The 18,998-nt window shown below is 48.9% G+C and overlaps 1 protein-coding gene across 6 annotated transcripts in view; it reads right to left on the bottom strand.

Annotated features, from left to right (window-relative positions):
* Nucleotides 1-18,998, bottom strand: part of MGLL (monoglyceride lipase) — a 136,394-nt gene that overhangs the window by 87,405 nt on the left and 29,991 nt on the right. For all 6 annotated transcript variants that reach the window (XM_007985459.3, XM_007985458.3, XM_007985461.3 and 3 more), the window contains one exon: nt 5,298-5,404. In XM_007985459.3, the coding sequence (XP_007983650.2) occupies nt 5,298-5,404 (107 nt within the window). The remainder of the gene's footprint in view (nt 1-5,297; nt 5,405-18,998) is intronic.

The raw sequence follows: 18,998 nt of genomic DNA on the forward strand, positions 1-18,998 counted from the left end.
CCTCTCCTCATTGAGGGGGCCCGGCAGTGCCCTGCTTACGTGGATACCTTAATGTGGATGTTCTACCCTTAATATTTAAAGCATTTCTGGTCTGATCTATTTCAGTTTATAAACTCTTCCAATCCTTCAACAAACACTGGTGATGCCTCCACTTCCTGCTCAGTCCAGGAATGGACTGCGCTGTGCAAAGATGACGAGAAGGTTCTTGGGGGAGGGAGATAAGTGAATGGACAACACAGTGTAAGACACTGTCTTTGCCTGCCTGCAGTGGCTGCCTTGGCCTAAAGGAATAGTTCCCACACAGAAACTATTTATACATGCTATAAAAAGCTATGCCCTTAGAGAGGGACTGCTTGCTTTCTCTGGGGAAGACAGGTCATGTGCTCATTAGGACAACAGTTACTGTGTCCACGCATTTCTCCTTGCTTCACACCTCACCCAGAACAAACACCCAATTAGGAACTTCAATCAACACTTATTAATGATGTCAATACTAATAGCCTTCACACCAAAACCTTCAGAAAGAACACAAGGATGGGTGAGAAGAAAGGAAACCCTGTGAGTGAGCTGAAATGCCCAGAAAATACATAAAGTAGAAACAATTGGGGAAATGCTCATTTAATAATAAACCCGGGAGTGTGGCATGGCAGAGATGGATAGCCATCAGTAATGTCCATTCTCTGTGTCTACCTTACCAACAGAAGTTTCTGTTGTTTGGCTCAGTAGTTAACAAATTACAGTTTCTGCCTCCCTTGCAGCTAGGCAGAGCCCTGTGAACAGTGCTGGTCAATGCGGTGTGGCTAGAGCCTTCCAGGATTTCTAAGGAAGGTTTGCCTTCCCGATAGGAGCCCAGCCCTTTTTCTCTGTCACTTCCTGCTTCATCTACCTGTTAGAACATGAGGCCGGAAGTAGTGCCCACACAGATGAAAGCCACATGCTAAGTAGTACCAGCTGAGCAAACTACAGATGGAACCCTGGGCACTGATGGTGCCATGGAGTCCTTGCACCTGTCTCAGACGTCACGTGCCCTGGAAGAACACGAAACTTCCCCTTGCTAACACATGTGCAGTGAGAATGGGTCTGCTTGACTATACAGCCACAGGTTCCTCACTTATGAAATGGGGATAATAAGATTAATTGTTATGAGAAATTAGAGATCATATGAGAAAATTGCAAGGTACCGAGCCTGGCATGCAGTTGACACTGAATAAATGACAGGAATCACAATTTTCACTGCTGGCAAGCTGTTCAAACCCATGAGGTCATCCTGTACAAATTCTGAGGTTAAAATGGAAAACAAAGTTAAATTAGATGCTTATTGAACATGACTGTGAGCCCACCAATCTACCAGGCATGCTGGAGACACAGCCAGACTGCCACAACCACAGCGCCTAGAGGTTTCTGTCTGAACAGTGAAATACTGTAATTCATTGAGCAACGAGACCCATGGTAGTAAAATCAGTTAGCGTCAGATTTACAGAAGCCAGTGTTTCCATAAATCGTGTCATAGAAACTGGCAGTGAAACCACCATAGGCAGCTCTGTCTACTTTGTAAAGCATTTTCCTGTCTATTGCTTCACTGTATCTTCAGAACAGCCTGTGCAGGCCTGAGGGGTGACCCAGCCCACTCAGGGCAGCCACACCAGGACAAGAACCTAACTCCCAGCCTCAATCCTGCTGGTCTTGCTCAGAGTCCTGGGGTCACGCCCACCTGGGTACACAGCACAGCAGCCGGTCTACATTGTAGCTGGAGGGGACTTGGACAGGGCAGAGTGAAGGGGAAGAACGCAGCACACACTGCTGGGCCCTTGATGCATTATCTCACAGCAATCTGTCAAATAAATGCCCTGACATTCTCCCAACATTTGCTTTATTTCAAATTTTTTTTTGAGACAGGATCTTGTTCTGTCCCCCAATCTTCTGCCATAGGACAGCATTATCTTGCCCATTTGGTAGATGAGAACATTAAGACTGGTAACAGTTAAAAAAGGTCCAGATCACACGGCTTGAACTCCCTGTTGAGTGGGCCCTGGACTGGGTGTATTAGTGTCTGGACCCTTTTGCTGTCTGGGATGAAAGCTGCAGTAGCATGTTTCCAGCGACACCCTGGAGTGCAGATGACAACGTGGCTAAAGACATGGGAGGTTTGGACATTGGAGCCCGGAGGTGCCATGGGCCCTGCAGCAGTGTTTTCAGCTCTGTTTTTAGTTTTCAGTGTATCTCCAATGGGCACAATAAATGCCCTGACAGTCTCCCAATATTTGCTTTTTTTTTTTTTTTTTTCTTTTTGAGACAGGATCTTGCTCTTTCCCCTAGGCTGGGTACAATGGTGTGATCATGGCTTACTGCAGCCTTGAACTTTCAGGCTCAAGTGATCTTCCCACCTCAGCCTCCTAAGTAGCTGGCACTATAGGTACATACCATAGTGACCAGCTAATTTTAAAAAATGGTTTTTTTGTAGAGATAGGATCTCACTCTGTTGCCTGTGCTGGTCTCAAACTCCTGGCCTCAAGTGATCCTTCCACCTCAGCCTCTCAAAGTGCTGGGACTACAGGTGTGAGCCATTGCACCTGGCCTGCTTTATTTAAATTTAAAAGCTATGTTGGGCTGGGCACGGTGGCTCACGCCTGTAACCCTGGCACTTTGGGAGGCCGAGGAGAGTGGATCACCTAAGGTCAGGAGTTCGAGACCAGCCTGGCCAACATGGTGAAACCCCATCTCTACCAAAAATACAAAAATTAGCCGGGCATAGTGGCAGGTGCCTGTAGTCCCAGCTACTCAGGAGGCTCAGACAGAAGAATCGCTTGAACCTGGGTGACGGAGGTTGTAGTGAGTTGAGATCACACCACCGCACTCTAGCCTGGGTGACAGAGCGAGACTCCATCTCAAAAAATAAATAAATAAATAAATAAAATAAAAGCTATGTTGGAAAGAATGCAGTCTGCATAGATCTCTGTAGGCATTTGTGCCTGGAAACATTGTATACAGTAATAAATTTTTTTCTTAGAAAAGTCTAGACAGCTGTGGCTGTAATGGAGCAGCTCAGGAACTTACATAACCTCAGCAATGCATCAGGCGACACATCGTGGATTCCAGACCTTATTAAATAAGAGGGTTTGCTGTTAAAATGCTGAACAGTGAAATACTATAATGCATTGAGCAACGAGATCCATGGTAGTTAGTGTCAGATTTAGCATCCATTTGCTCCTCTCCCTCCCCAACCTTCTAAGGAAGTTTTGACCTGGGTTCAAATCCTTCCTTCTTCACTTACTAGCACATTTCTCAGCAAGAAGGAAATACAGCCAAGATCACAAGCCACCAGTACCTGCATCGCCAGCCTGCACAAGATCCCTGAAATGGCAGCCCACTTACTTGGCTTCCTTCTACTAAGCAAGCCACAGTCATTTTCATCCATAGACAACAAAAGTCACACACGCAAGCCAACAGGGTTCATTTCTTGAATTAAACACTTTCCTTAAACACTTGCCAGGGAGATTTCCATGAGTCATTCAAAGAGCTTGAAACAGGTGAACACCACCAACCACTTTCGTACTATATTTAGAATGTCACAGAGAGCTCTGCCTCAGCTTTAGATGTTATTCTGGAAACATCAAAAGGTGAGCTGTTTCTTTTCTCTATTCTAAAAAAGGAGGCTTTTAAAATTGTTTCTCAAAGTGCCACAGTCAGACAAAATAAATAAGGAGCAACATTTACTTAATCCCACAGATTTGGCCAAGTTTTATCTGATAAGAAGGTGGTTGGTGCTAAGACACAAAATAGATTCTTGGAACTCTAGCTGCATAGTACAAATATTCTTTGCCTTCAGGATGTCTCTAGAACATAATGATGACGAGTGTAACAAATTTTAAAGGACGCAAATGCAATAGGAAAAAAAATTCCTATCTGAGGTTTTTACATGTAAGAAGTACCAAAGTTAATAATGACACAGTCCCCATACTAAAAGCCTCAGAGATAATCCTCAAATATCATTCCTCAAACAGTCTCACAAATATTACTGGGACAGTTTGCAAAGCACTAAAGAATGTCACAACTATGGTAAGAAAGAATTAGTCAATACTGTCAGTTATGAGGATGCTTGTATATATCCAGCTGAATAAGAGCTCCTGGCAAATCACATTTGCAGCTCTTTACCTACAGAATGTCCCAGCAAGCTTTTCACCTCCCGTGCAGTTTCTCTGTACAGATAAGGCTTTTCCGCATTTACAAGGACTCCCAGGCCTTTGTCACTGCTCCCCTGTCCCTCTTTTCAGAGACATCACTTAATTATTATCAATTTTCAAATCAGATAAAACAGAAGCAACATTTCTGGATCTGGGTCACAATTATAGAATTTTACAATGAAGCTGTGGGGAAATCACCGTGTTTAGTCACAGGGAAGTCTTAATTTTAAAAAGTGTTAGGCAAAGAACTAAACTGGGAGACTTCCCAGCCATAGAGAATGTTGCAAACGTGATTATGAAACTATGTACCGACTCAGGCAACGAACACTGGATTTTGACGGTTGTGGATTTTGCTGCAGGACAAAGAATCAAAGACCTGGCCTGGGGTTGTGTGTGTGTGTTTGTGTATGGATGTATGTTTATGTATGCATGTATATGTCTATATGTATGTATGAATGTGTGTATATGTGTGTAGGGGTGTGTGTGTGTGTGCACATGTGTATGTATGTGTGTGTGTGTGTTTTATGTGTATGTGTATAGGTACAGGTGTGTATGTGTGGGTGTATGTATGTGTGCATGTGTATGTGTGTGCACATGTGTGTATGACTATATGCATGGGTGGGTGTGTGTCCCTGTATATGTATGTGTGTTGGGTTTTCTTGTGACCAATATGGCCTGTTGAGGCTTCTACTATTCTCCTGGTCTGAAATGCTTGGTAAACCTCGTGTGGTTAAACCGGGATTTACATTGCACTTGAACTGACTACATCATGTCCATTTGAGGGCACTTGGAGAAAAACCAGGGCCCATTTTGAGAGAAAGCACTTTATAAATGCAGGAAAGAATTCCTTGGCCTCGGGTAAGTTCTGAGATAAACATATCCGACTTTGTTTTCCAGTTGAGGTTTCTAATCAGCCTGCATTCAGTCTCAGACGCTACAGAATGTGCCCCTCAGACATTTTTTTTTTGTTTATGTAACTACATTTTTTTACTTAGAAACATCCATGGGGAATAGAAGAATTGAGAAGGAAGGATGCTGGCGGTGAGATGGACTAGAGAGGGAGATCTCCAAATTGTCAGGGCCCGGCCAGCTCTGACGGCGCCCTGGGACACTCACCATGGTCGTGGGCGAACACCAGCAGGTCCAGCCCCATCAGCATCTGAGCCAGCTCTTCATAGCGGCCACAGTGCTCTCCGGCTCCATGGGACACAAAGATGAGGGCCCTGGAGGGATGAGAAGGGAGCCTGGTTAGGAAAGCCCAGATAGGGCTAGGCGTGGGGGCTCACGCCTGTAATTCCAGCACTTTGGGAGGCTGAGGCGGGCAGATTGCCTGAGCTCAGGAGTTCGAGACCAGCCTGGCCAACATGGTGAAACCCTGTCTCTACTAAAATACAAAAAAATTAGCCGGGCGTGGCAGTGTGTGCCTGCAGTCCCAGCTACTTGGGAGGCTGAGGCAGGAGAACTGCTTGAACCCAGGAGGCAGAGGTTGCAGTGAGCCAAGATGGCGCCACTGCACTCCAGCCTGGGTGACAGAGTGAGACTCCGTCTCCAAAAAAGAAAAGCCCAGATGACTGCCACTGTGCTGCAGCAGCACCAGAGCTTACACAACCTCAGCAACACCAGGAGCCACACCACGGGCTCCAGGCGTTGTCAAATTAGAGGAGTTTGCTGTTAAAATGCTGAACTTCAGAGTCACGCAGAATGGAGCCCAAATCCCCACTCTTCCTGTGGGTTCCTCGGGCAGAGCTCCGGTCCCATGAAGTTTCATTTCTTCGCCTGTAACATGGTAAGAATAGCATCACTCTGCCGGTGCTTGTGAGGCTCATGGGAGCTAATCGATGCCAATGGCCCAGGCAGAGTGCTGGCGCGGGGCAGGCAGGTCCTCCACCAGGGTCTGCTTCCTCCCTCAGGGACGAATGTGGCGGCATTTAGATTCCAAACTATCCAATTTTCAAGACCTATATTCTTAGCAGAAGACCCACGGAGAGCTAGAGTCTCCTTCAGGCATGCAGTAAATGCCATGAGGGATACCCACCAACTTCTGCTGCTGCTAATGGTGATGAGGGGAGAGAGGAGGAGGAGGAGAACAAGGTGCTACCTTCCTGAGCCTTTACTATGCACCCATTCCTCTACAACTCCACATGCAAGATTTCTAATCCTCCAGTCATCAGATGATTTATCTTCTTTACAGATGAGAGTGAAACGCATAGAAGTTAAGTGAGTTGGGCCAGGCAAGGTGGCTCACGCCTATAATTCCAGCACTTACGGAGGCCGAGGCAGGCAGATCACTTGAGACCAGCTTGGTCAACATGGTAAAACCCCATCACTATAAAAAATACAAAAATTAATCAGGCGTGGTGGCACACACCTGTAATCCCAGCTACTTAGGAGGCTAAGATTGCAGTTGCAGTTGAGCCAAGATTGTGCCACTGCACTCCAGAGCGGGACTCTGTCTCAAAAAAAAAAGAAGTTAAGTAAGTTGTCCAAGTCACACAGCAAGTTGGCAAAATGCCATTCACAGTATGTTACCACTGGTTTTCTGGTCTCCAAGAAGCTGCTGTAGGGCTCAGAACACAAGCCATGGAGTCAGGACAGGCGTTGCCTCGGTGGAGGCCCCCAGTGCCTGATCTGGCAACCTCTCCTGGGCCTTTCTGCTTGGCCCTGGCCTCTCCGCACACCCCCGCTGACCGTCACTCTGGTTCCCCTGTTGCCTGCCTGCTTCCTAATGCCCCCATCTTGACGTCAGCCCACAACCCTCTGAGGACTGGACCCCAGAGCTGTATCCCAGCCGAATGACATGAACAGGGGCCCAGCTGAGGACACAGACACCTCATTCTACAACTGTGTTCTTCCTATGACTCTTTTCGGCCAGGCTGTGTAAGGGCAGAATGGCACCAGTTTGTTTTATGGTACTTCAATTAGCCCCATTTTTCAAATCACCTTTGCCATCTGTCCTTTTTCTTTTTCCTTCCTTTTTCCTAAAAACAGCAGAAGAATGTTCATGCCTTCTTCACTGTTCCATGGAATGCCCAGCCACCTCCACTCGATCAGATGTGTACTTGTGTAAATGACACCTGCCCGCCTCACATTTCTGGGGTTGGCTGATAGGATTTCTTTCCTGCATTTCCCTTGGCTACTGAGGAGCATGGCTGGAACCTCTAACTAGTCAGCATCTTCCATCTTCAAAAGGGGCTGTGCTTCCAGAAGGGATAGCTTAAATACTTTAACCCCCTTTGGGAGCACAGCCACTGCTATCATAATTCAGGCTACTGTTAATGCAAACAGACAAGTCATTGAGCTGGATCATGCAACTCTCCAGCCTCTCACTGCAGCCAGGGGCCACCCAGCAGAAAAGGACTTCGGGGTTCCATTTAGCAACCAAAGAAATGGCACAAGACATTGCCATCATGCCTGGAATTGCCTGTCAAGAGAATCCACCACCAAGTCAATATGTGCAAAAACACGTGGTCTCTTACTCTACAGCAATTCCTTCTAATCCAGAGGTTCTCAACTTTGGCCACACATTGGAGTCACCTGGGGAGCTTTCAAAAAGGCTGATGCCTGGGTCCCACCCCCAGGGGACCTCTGGGTTTAATTGGTCTGAGGTTAGAAAAGCTCCACAGTGGCTCCGATGTACAGCCAAGGTGGAGAAGCACCTGTTCTCATCACAGTGTTGAGCTTAGGCCATGGTGCTGCTCAGAGGTTAAGTGGAACTTAAGCATGGTGAGAATGCAGCCATCGTGGAAACTTAGAGCATGCTTAGAGCCACCAATCTCCCTGGGGGGTATGCTGGGTAGACCACGAGTTCTAGCCATAAAGGTTGACCGATATAGCCATCCCACTGCAGGCGGTGGGGGCCACTGCCACCCTTCTCTCTGCACAGGAAGAGCCCGTTGGCAGCACCTGCAGGCTCAGCCTTCGACAGCCCCACACTTCCACCCCAAAGGCCTGCTCAGCACCCTGAGAACCCATCATTGGACACCTGGACTCATTCTGATCTTCAGCTTCTGTTGTGGTAAGTAGGTTTCTCCTTAGTGCCTGGATTCAGATCCTGCCTGGACCCCGATTCTGATAACTCAATCTCCCCTTCCCCTTGGCTGCTACATTTACATGTTCCCAGGACCTTAGTGTGTTTTGTAAATCTGTCCAGCAAAGTGAAATCAAATCACGTTACTCTTCTGCTTTAAGCCTTCCAGAGACTTTGCACTGCAACAGAACAAAGCCTGTCTGCCTCTGAAACACCTCTTCCCCTCTGCCCTGCTCCCAAGCTCCGAGGCCTCCTTTCTGGTGCCCAGATGTGCCAGGCAATGGTGTGCTGTTAAATGTTTAACAACTGGGGGTGGGGTGGTCCTAGGGTTCCTCCACCCACTGCAGTGCCCAGGGCAGAGCCTCCTGGAAGCCCGCCTGTGCTGTGCTTACTGGCACCAGGGTTTCCACGTGCTTCACCTCACCCCCTGTGAGCACACTCCTCCTCCTGTGAGACCTTCCGCCTCCTTCCCCACACACCTGCTGCAGGCGGAGCCACTGCTGCTGCTCCCTCCTCTCTTCAGACCTCTTCCCAGCCTGGCCCCGCCCTTCTCAGCTTCCCGCCCTATTTCCATGAACACAGCCGGCCATATCCTGAGCTATGTGTGTCTGCATTTGTCTCTCTGGGTAAATGGACAGACCCCAGCTCCAGGCTTCCTGATGGAAGGTCACATTCACCACTGGATGCTGGGTGCTGCATGGAAGCTTCCCCTTCAGGGTTTTACAAAACATTGTGCTTCTATTTCTGCTCTAAAAACATACATGACCGAGCACTGAGAAACCCAGATGTGGAGGAAATGCACATCCCAGTTGCTGGGAGGCTGTGAACAGAGAGCAAAGTTCAGCCAGAACAACCTAGTTGGACTCCCAGTGTGACCACGCAGGACCCTGGGCAAGTCGCCTGATGGCCCTCAGCCTGTCTCCTCGGTGTTGAAATAGAAAGAATGGGATGGCAGCAACAGTGGGTCCTACTTTCCTTCAGCTGAGTCTGCAAATGTGAATGAGAGCTTATTACGTGCCAGGTCCCCGGGACACTGAGATGAACAAACAACGTTGTCCCTGCCCGCATACAGCTTGCAGTCGCTCAGCAGAGAACACATGTGTGAGTGTGTACTGTGAGGAGCACTGTGAGCACCACGAGAGGGTCGACAGATAAGGGAGCCTGACCTAGACTCCAGGGAATCACCAGGGAAGGCCCCTGAGTGTCTGAGTGACTGGGAGTTGTCCTGGTGCAGAGGTCCTGCTGGGGACACACAGGTGTGCCTACTCCAGGCACAGAAGGAAGGCCCTGAGTCCAGAACACCATGTGGAGGAGGAAGGTGAGAGGTGCACAGAAGGCTGGGTCCACAGCCCCAGGGGCAGCAATGGGGTGCTGGAGTTCTCCTCTGTGCAGGGAATGGTACTCAGCAGGGCAGCGACCTGATCTGACTTCAGCTTTGTGAGGACTACAGGGCTGCTGCGAATGGAGTGGGAGACAAGAGACAAGATTCATCAAGGGGCTGACAGGGCCCTGAACAGGTGCCAGGGAAAGTGGTTGGTTCCTGCCCTTCCTCCCTTGCCGTTCTGCAACCTCAACAACACGCAGCAGCAGAAAATTAGCAGAGCCATTTATGCAGACAAGGCAATACCCACAGCAGCAGAAATTAGGTTGCAGAGGAGGCTGGCTAAGATCTTTTTCCTGGAACTTCTTTAACGGCTGCAGCCAGTTGGGAGCCAGTCGTTCAGGGAGAAGGCAATGACTGTGGGAGGGGCGCCCAGCCCCAGAAGCAGATGGCCTGCCTGGCATCCAGCCCCGGGAGGTGGGGCAGCTCCCAATAAAGCACACACAGCCCTCGAGATGAACAAGCCGCAGAGCATCTCAGAATGTACAAACCAGGCTACTTTATCCTCTCCATCGAAAAACGAATGCCCCCTTTATGCCTTTGCTCATTAATCAGGTGACCTAACCTCTCACCTGTGCCTCAGTTCACTCACCTGTGAGGCGGGGATAATCCCAACACCACCTGCCTCGGAGAACGACGTCACGAGGTAAATAAGGAAATGCGGATGGGGCAGGGGTCTTGTCTGGGCTAACGAAAGCCCCCATCACTGTCCGCTAGGAAGCTCTTTGCTCCAATGGCACAGGTGAGCCACTTGCCAGGTGAGTCACTTGCCATGTGGAGGTGTGGGGTGAAGCTCTGGCCCTCCCATTAGCTAGTTCCTAGACCTCCGTGGGCCTCAGTTTCTCCACCTGAGACACAGTAACACTGCAGTCTCCTCCCAGGGCTTTGGAGGTAAAATGAGACAATGTGTGTGCAAGTGCACCGAGGCCCTGCAGCTCAGGATCCAGGCCTCTGCCTTCATGACCATCTGCTCTGCCTTACCTGCCTCCTGCATGAGGAGGAGGATTCGGGGCCAGGGACAACTCACATTCTCATGGTCACTGCCAGCCCCATGGGCAAGACGCCTGCAATACACCAGCAGCCACCACTGCCTTGAAAGGCAGAGACCAGAGCTGAGATGAAAGGGGTTCACCTCCACCAAAGGGGCTGGCCTGTTCTGGCCAGACTCTGGACTTGGCTGGACTTGCTGGCCCCCGACTGCTTATCCACAGAGTGGGGATGACGGTGCCTCCCTAGGAGGCTGCCAAGAGAATTAAAGGGACAGTGCCCTAGAGCACGCGGAACGGCCAGCACTGAGGGGAAAACGCTAGCCTCCTTCCTGCCTGACCTTGTCGAAGCAACGCCAGGCTCCCTTAAAGAAAGAACGGAATGCCCAGCTGAAGGAACGTTCCGTTCATTTTCTTAGAAAAAATCAGGAAAATGAATGTTCTGTTGGAGGAAATGTATGGTCAGAGGGATACAGTGTTTGTTCCTGCCACTAGGTGGGTGGGGATGCGCCAGTCCTGGGCGAGGGGAGCCTCGGGGACACTAGTCCCACGACCCTTGGGGTGTCCTCGCTGGAGGGGCGGGAGCATCGCCTGCCTCTCCAGGGCAGTGCCTGTTCTTGGTTCTTGCTTATTCCAGAGCATCCCACTCATTCAACTGGATCCCTCACTTTATCCTCCACTTCTACCAAACTCCTTCCTGCCAAATTTTATGACTTTGACAAATTTGACCAGCACGTCTGCCGTCGGGGCTGCGTGTGGGCTTGTGAGAGTGAGTTGGATCCCTTTCCAGTAATTAAAGCAGGAGCATGATGGCTCTGTGGAAGCCCAGATCTAACTTGTCCTTCCTCTTGGAGTTCCAGGGGGCTTTGGTTCCTCTCTGTCTCTGGCAGGGCTCCCGCAGCGACAGTGCGCAGGGGACAGAAATAGAACAGAGCCAGTGAAGGAGCTAAAATCTCACAGAGGAAACTAGAAATAGACTTCTTTGTATAATAAAACAGATCAATAACGCCTGCCTCCCAGGGAGGGCCTTGGAGAGGACTGATTGAGAGAATTTATGGAAAATCACCAGCATGCTGCCTGGTGCAGAGTTAGGCATTAAATAACAGCCAGGGCTGACAGCTGACACCTCGGCCAGATACAGGTCAAAGTGTGTTATTACATATTAACTCATTTAACCCTCACAGCACCCCCATGATGTGGGTACTGTTATTTCCCATTTTACTGATGAAAAAAGTGAGGTCCAGAGGCTGGACAGCTTGCCTGAGGTCACACAGCTAGTAGGTTTTGAGCCCAGCAGAATTTTAACTCAGCCAGGTTGGCTGGTAAGTCTGCCTTCTTGATCACTATAATTACATAATAAGACAACACAATGTAATGGTCAGGTTGTACCCCAAAGGCCCCTCACCCTGACCAGCTTCTCCTCTCTCTGGTTGCCTGCCCCGGCACCCCTACCCTACCCTGTACTCCAACCACAAGGAAGGAAGTGTGGTTCCTTCACACCCTGCCTCTGTCTATGCTCCCATGATTGGGCAGAGGTTCTTGCCCTCTGTGTACTCCGCAGTCCTTCCACGCTTCCCCAGCACTGAGTTAGGTGCACCCTCCTGGGGCCCTGAGATACTCTGTTCATGGCTCGTATCCAGAGTTCACTGTCTAGGGTATGTAGACCCTGTGTTCTTTGAGAAGAGATCATGCTTTATTCATTCATCCTGGTGTCCTGTCCCTAGCAGCCGGCACTGTCTCTGCTCCATGAATGCCGAACGAACGAATGAATGAAATACATCAGAGATAGGAGAGACATCTGTGGGCTGGAACAGTCATGAAGCATTCCTGGAGGCCTACAGACCACTCCCGCAGTGCCCAACGGTTTTGAAAGCACTCAATGCCCCAGGTTAAATCCCTTTTTGCTTTGCCTGGCTAGAGAGGCTTCTGGTACCTGCAGCTGAACCTGGTTATCCAAACGCTCCGGTGGAGAGGTGGGAACTCTTTTGGGCTCAAGAGGAGTGGGGGGATGTGAAAAGGGCATTAACGGTGGGGCAGGAGGGGGTGGAATGGCAAGGGACACAAGGCCCTGAGGCACGTGGTGGCCAGGAGGAGCTGGGTGTGAGTGTGAGCAAAGCCCAGCCATGGTGGGAGGAGCCGCTGTGGACCATCCCCTGTGGGCTCAGCTTCAGGAGACCTGGGCTAGAATGTGAAAAGGCCCAGGACCCATCTATGGCTGGAAGGAAAATTTGAGATTTGGGAACACAATGGGAATTAGACTCATCATCCCTGACACCCAACACAACCTTAGCTGCTTCTTAAAAGGCCTGTTTTGGGGCGGGTGAGGTGACTCACGCCTATAATCCCAGCATTTTGGGAGGCCAAGGTGGGGGAAGACTGCTTGAGGCCAGGAGTTTGAGGCCAGCCTGGGCAACATGGTGAGACCCCATCTCTACAAAAACATTTTAAAAATTAGCAGAGTGTGGTGGCGCAGCTACTTGGAAGGCTGAGATGGGAGGATCACTTGAGCCCCGGAGATTGAGGCTACAGTGAGTCATGATCATGCCACTGCACTCCACTCCAGCCTGGGTGACAGAGCAAGACCCTGTCTCAAAAAAGAAGAAAGAAAAGGAAGGAAGGAAGGAAGGAAGGAAGGAGAGAGAGAGAGAGAGAGAGAGAGAGAGAGAGAGAGAGAGAGAGAGAGAGAGAAAGAAAGAAAGAAAGAAAGAAAGGAAGGAAGGAAGGAAGGAAGGAAGGAAGGAAGGAAGGAAGGAAGGAAGGAAGGAAGGGAAGGAAAGGAAGGAAAGAAGGAAGCAAGCAAGGAAGGAAGGAAGGAAGGAAGGAAGGAAGGAAGGAAGGAAAGGGAAAACAAAGAAAGAGAGAGAAAGCAGACCTTTAATAGAGGCATTTTCCAAGAAGAAAACAAAATTGTAACCATAATAAAACACAGCCATGGCACAGGTAAGCATTTTTTGATCTAATACTCCTTTCAGAATGGGCACAACTCAGACCCAGAACAACTTTGCATCCAGCATATTTTAGCACAAATGCTGCCACCCACCTCAAGCTATGTATTTTTTTTTTACTATCATAAAACACTACAAATCAGAAGCCCTTGGTTACGCCAAGGTGGGTAAAGTGACAATCACCCTGATTAGTGGTAAGTGTGCTCGTTGATTAAGAAGCAGTATCCTGTGGGCTGGGGCCCTGGAATCAGATTCTTTGGACTTGAATCCTGGATCTGCCCCTGACTGGCTGCAGGCCTAGGTGACAAGTGACTCAATCACTCTGTGTCTCAGTTTCCTCATCTGTGAAGTGGGTACTTATGGTAGCACCCACCTCCCAGAGGCTCCGTGACGATTACATTGGTAATGAGTGAAACATGAGCCCAGCATGCGTCGGAGCACTCATCCCACATGAGCTAACATCGTCTCCCCAGATGTGATCTCAGCATTACGTAACATTCTAAGCCATTTGATAAATTAGGAATTGGGCATGGAGCTGTTAAGTATTTAGCCAAAAATGCACACATGCCAAGCTTGGAGGGAGGGAGATCTGATTTGAAGACTGCCTTTCTTAACCAGTACACTACATTGCCTGTCGTGGACAATTTACCCCCACTGTGACCTCACGGCAGCAGGAGATAAGATGGAGAGAGGGGTGATAGATTGGACAATCCTGAAATAAAGGCACTGTTAGTCCTTCCTTTCTTCCTTCCTTCGTCCATCAGGGGTTTACTAAGTGTACTTTGTGAAGCCACCTCAGAATCCTGAGTTGAATGAGACCTGGTCCCCTGCCCTTAAGGAAGTCGCATGGGAAATAATTTCCCTGACTCTCTATTTTCCCATGAGCACAGCCTGACACCAGCCTGCCCCGCAGCCTCTTGCCTCCCCCACGCTGGAATGCCTGGATTTCTAGCTCAGCTCTCCTATTCAAGTCCAGCCACTCTGCCCACTTCCTGAGGGACCCCAGTCTAGGGGCCTGATCCTTCTCCCGCTCACACTGACAGATCCCACCAGTTCCCCCGCGGGCTGGTGTGTGAACCTGCTCTGATGGAAATCCCAGGGGGTAGCCAGCCCCAGTGCAGCGAGGCCCAGTCCTCCATGTCACCCAGTCCTCCATGTCACCCGTGCCACTGAGACTGCAGCTGAGGTTGCACTGTGCCTGCCCAAAGTGCGGGCTTAGTTAGGGTGTGGCCAGCCCAGTGTCTGGGGAGGCTTCCTCTTCCTTTGGTGCAAATGCTCTGCTGAAACAAGTGCTCCCAGAAATAGAAGAAAACTGCAGAGCCTGACTCCCAAATTCCCTGTGTGAGGAGCTTTACCTTTCAGTATGAGCTTTCTTCAGATCATTGAAAGATCAGAATCCTACAGGAGCCTGAAAGCTCCTCCTGCACACCCCTCTGTCCCGGGCACTAGAGGGCCACCCTGCCTCCTCTCTCCCTCCTTTCTTTCTCATTTCTTGCTTGTCTTTGAGCCATCCTGCTTGAAAGCTCTCTGAGAAGCATCTGCAGCCTCCAGGCTAACGACAGTCCAGCTCACATTTCGTGTCCTGATGATTCTACGTGGTTGCAGTTGATTATGTTTTGTGTATATTAGGACTATCTGTGCATCTCTAAGCTCCCCCTACCCTGCCCCCTACCCGAAAAGGGGAGGAATGCTTATTGAGCTAAGTGCTTTACATATGTCATGCTGTGGACTGAACTCCGTAATTATATCATCCCCAGCCTCCTCCCAAAACTGTGAAACAGGACGCTCAAATATTAACATGGGCTGTTTATCTCAGTTTTAAACTCTTGAGGCCAGGAGTTCCTTCCTCGCCATTTATGGAAATTCCTTGAACTGCACTGGCTCCCTCAAGGCAAGAGGAGCATGAATCCTTTAATATGCAGCATCTGTTGGGCGCAGTGACTCACACCTGTAATCCCAGCACTTTGGGAGGCCGAGGCGGGTGGATCACCTGAGGTCAGGAGTTCGAGAGCAGCCTGAACAACATGGTGAAACCCCGTCTCTACTAAAATACAAAAATTAGCCGGGCGTGGTGATGAGTGCTTGTAGTCTTAGCTATTCGGGAGGCTGAGAAAGGAGAATTGCTTGAACCCAGGAGCAGAGGTTGCAGTGAACCGAGATGGCACCACTGCACTCAAGCCTGGGCAACAGAACGAGACTCTGTCTCAAAAAACAAATGAACAAACATGCAGCGTCCCCACCCCCAGAGGTCACTCACTAAGTTCAAATCTGTATGTCTAGGTCTCTCTCTCTAGAAGTTTACATCTATCAATCTGGCTTTCAGATACTTGTGTTAAATCAACCCATCCACCTTTTTTCATGCCCAGACCAACACTACAGGCAGAAGTCCATTGCTGTGGTCCACACATGCACCTCTAAGATCTGAGGGACAGGGGTTCAAGAAAGGCTGGAGTAACGGCAACGGGCTTGCTGTGTGATGAACCCTGCCTTGTTATTTGAGAAAGTCACTCACAGCCTCAAGTGTCTCACTTGGAAAACAGGAATAATAATCCCTGCCTTGGTGGGTCACAGTGGCTCACGCCTGTAATTCCAGCACTTTGGGAGGCCAAGGCGGATCGCGAGGTCAAGAGATCAAGACCATCCTGGCTAACATGGTGAAACCATGTATTTTGTAAAAATACAAAAATTAGCTGGGCATAGTGGCACACACCTATAGTCCCAGCTACTCGGGAGGCTGAGGCAGGAGAATCGCTTGAACCTGGGAGGCAGAGGTTGCGGCGAGACGAGATTGCGCCACTGCGCTCCAGCCTAGTGACAGAGCGAGACTCTGTCACAAAAGAAAAAAAAAAAAGAAATCCCTGCCTTGCAGAAAAGCTTTGAAGATAAAAAGCTGCTGGTAGGTACCAGTTCACTTCTCTTGGCTTCCTCTCCTGCGTGTGCATGTTAGGGTTTCCTCAGTCAGGCCACTGGAGAACATACAAAGCTATGTGGGCCCTTGGGAAGACTGCTCCAGACAGCCTCTTTAGACACATGGCAGGTTTTCTGGCCTGTGTTTTGCTTTTTAGCACATCTGGTTCCCATGAAGCAGGCACATCTGGGCAGAAACTGACGGGTTCCAATCCCACCCAGGGGCCATGACTCAAAACATTTTTTCTTGGGAGCAGTGATGTTGATTGTCAGCCTACCTAAGTCTGAAGGAACTCTCCATTCCTCCTTGGCTGTGAGCCAGATGGAACTCTTCCCAGCTCTAACATGTGAACCACAGTGGCTCCACCAGAGAAATTAAGCGATCGGAGTGGATCCAGGCACCTGGCAGAATGGCAGCCGCCCTGGACTTTGGCTGACTCAGCAGTTCCCAGGCCACATTCAGGTCTCACTCTGTAACTTGCATGAGTCTAGGGAGAGGCAGCGAAGGGCCTAACTTGTCAGAATTGCCCAAACTGGAAGTTAAAAATCCCCAATTGGCATAAACCCTAATAAATCAAAACATTAGAAAAATAGGTTGTGTGTGAATATAATTTATTTTAAGAATGATAACAGTAACATATTTTGAGAGCCTATGGGCCAGGCACCCGGCTAAAGGCTCTCTATTCACAATCTCCTTCCCCATAATTAGAGAAGCTCTGGATCCCACGAAATCTTTTCAGATGTCAGTTTCTACCCCTCTGCATAAGTGGGTCTTATTTTATAGATGACAAGTTTTCTTCTTCTTTTTTTTTTTTTGAGACGAAGTCTTGCTCTTGTCCCCCAGGCTGGAGTGTGATGGAGCGATCTCGGCTCACTGGAACCTCCGCTTCCCGGGTTAAAGCGATTCTCTTGCCTCAGCCTCCTGAGTAGCTGGGATTACAGGTGCCTGCCACCACACCCAGCTAATTTTTGTATTTTTAGTACAGATGGGGTTTCACCATGTTGGCCAGGCTGGTCTTGACCTTCTGACCTCAGGCGACCTGCCTGCCTCGGCCTCCCAAAGTGCTGGGATTACAGGCGTGAGCCACCGCACCTGGCCAAGTCTTCTTGAAGTGTGTTGGAAGTTACTGGAAATTTTCTAAACATCTTGAAGTAAGGCTGTCTTCTATGATGTAAGACTATCTTCTATGATGTCAGGCTGTCTTCTGTGATATAAGGCTGTCTTCTGGCCAGGAATGATGGCTCATGCCTCTAATCCCAGCACTCCGGGAGGACAGGGTGGGTAGATCACTTGAGGCCAGTAGTTTGAGACCAGCCTGGCCAACACGGTGAAACCTCCTCTCTACTAAAAATACAAAAATTAGCTGGGCATGGTGGTGTGTGTCTATACTCCCAGCATCTCAGGCGGCTGAGGTGAGAGAATTGCTTGAGGTCAGGAGCTCCAGATCAGCCTGGCCAACATGGCACAACCCTTTCTCTACTAAAAATACATAAATTAGCTGGGCATGGTGGCATGCTTCTGCAATCCCAGCTAGTAAGGAGGCTGAGGCGGGAGAAAAAAAAAAGACTGTCTTCTATGAGGTAAGACTATCCTCTATTATGATGCCAGACTGTCTTCTATGATGTCAAACTGTCTTCTATAACGTCAGGCTGTCTTCCATGATGTAAGGCTGTCTTCTATGACATCATACTGTCTTCTACGATGTAAGGCTGTGTTCTATGATGCAAGGCTGTCTTCTATGATGTCAGACTGTCTTCTGTGACATAAAGCTGTCTTCTGTGATGTCAGACTATCTTCCATGATGTGGAACTTTCTTTTATGATGTAAGACTCTCTTCTATGGTGTAAGATTCTCTTCTCTGATGTAAGACTGTCTTTTATGATGTAACACTGCCTTCTATGATGTGAGACTCTCTTCTATGCGTCGTATGCAGGCCTCCTCAGAAGGATACCCATCTCCTTTGGGCTACAGAGTCTTTCAGATTTCTGTTGAGTTTTGATCTTTTGCTCATCCTTTTGGAAGAAAGTTAATGTGTGTCTAGTATTAGAAACTGAGGTAGTTAAGCCCCTATGAAAAGTAGTTTGGAGATTTCTCAAAGAACTGCAAACAGAACTGCCACTCAACTCAGCAATCCCATTACTGGGTATATACCCAAAGGAAAATACATCATTCTACCTAAAAGATACCTCCACTCACTCGTATGTTCATCACAGCACTATTCATGACAGCAAAGACATGGAATCAACCTAGGTGCCCATCAACAGTAGATCAGATAAAGAAAAGGTGGTACGTATATGCAATGGTATACTATGCAGCCATAAAAAGGAACGAAATCATATCCTTTACAGTAACACGGACACAGCTGGAGGCCATTATCCTAAGCAAATTAATGCAGGAACAGAAAACTAAACATGGAGGGTTTTTGCATGTTCTCATAAGTGGGAGCTAAGCATTGAACACACATGGACATAAAGTTGGGAAAAATAGACACTGGGAATTACTAGAGGGAGAAGGGAGGGAGGGGGGCAAAGATTGAAAAACTACCTATTGGGCACTATGCTCAATACCTG

This window comes from Chlorocebus sabaeus, chromosome 22, assembly GCF_047675955.1.
Source record: "Chlorocebus sabaeus isolate Y175 chromosome 22, mChlSab1.0.hap1, whole genome shotgun sequence".
NCBI classification, from domain to species: Eukaryota; Metazoa; Chordata; class Mammalia; order Primates; family Cercopithecidae; genus Chlorocebus; species Chlorocebus sabaeus.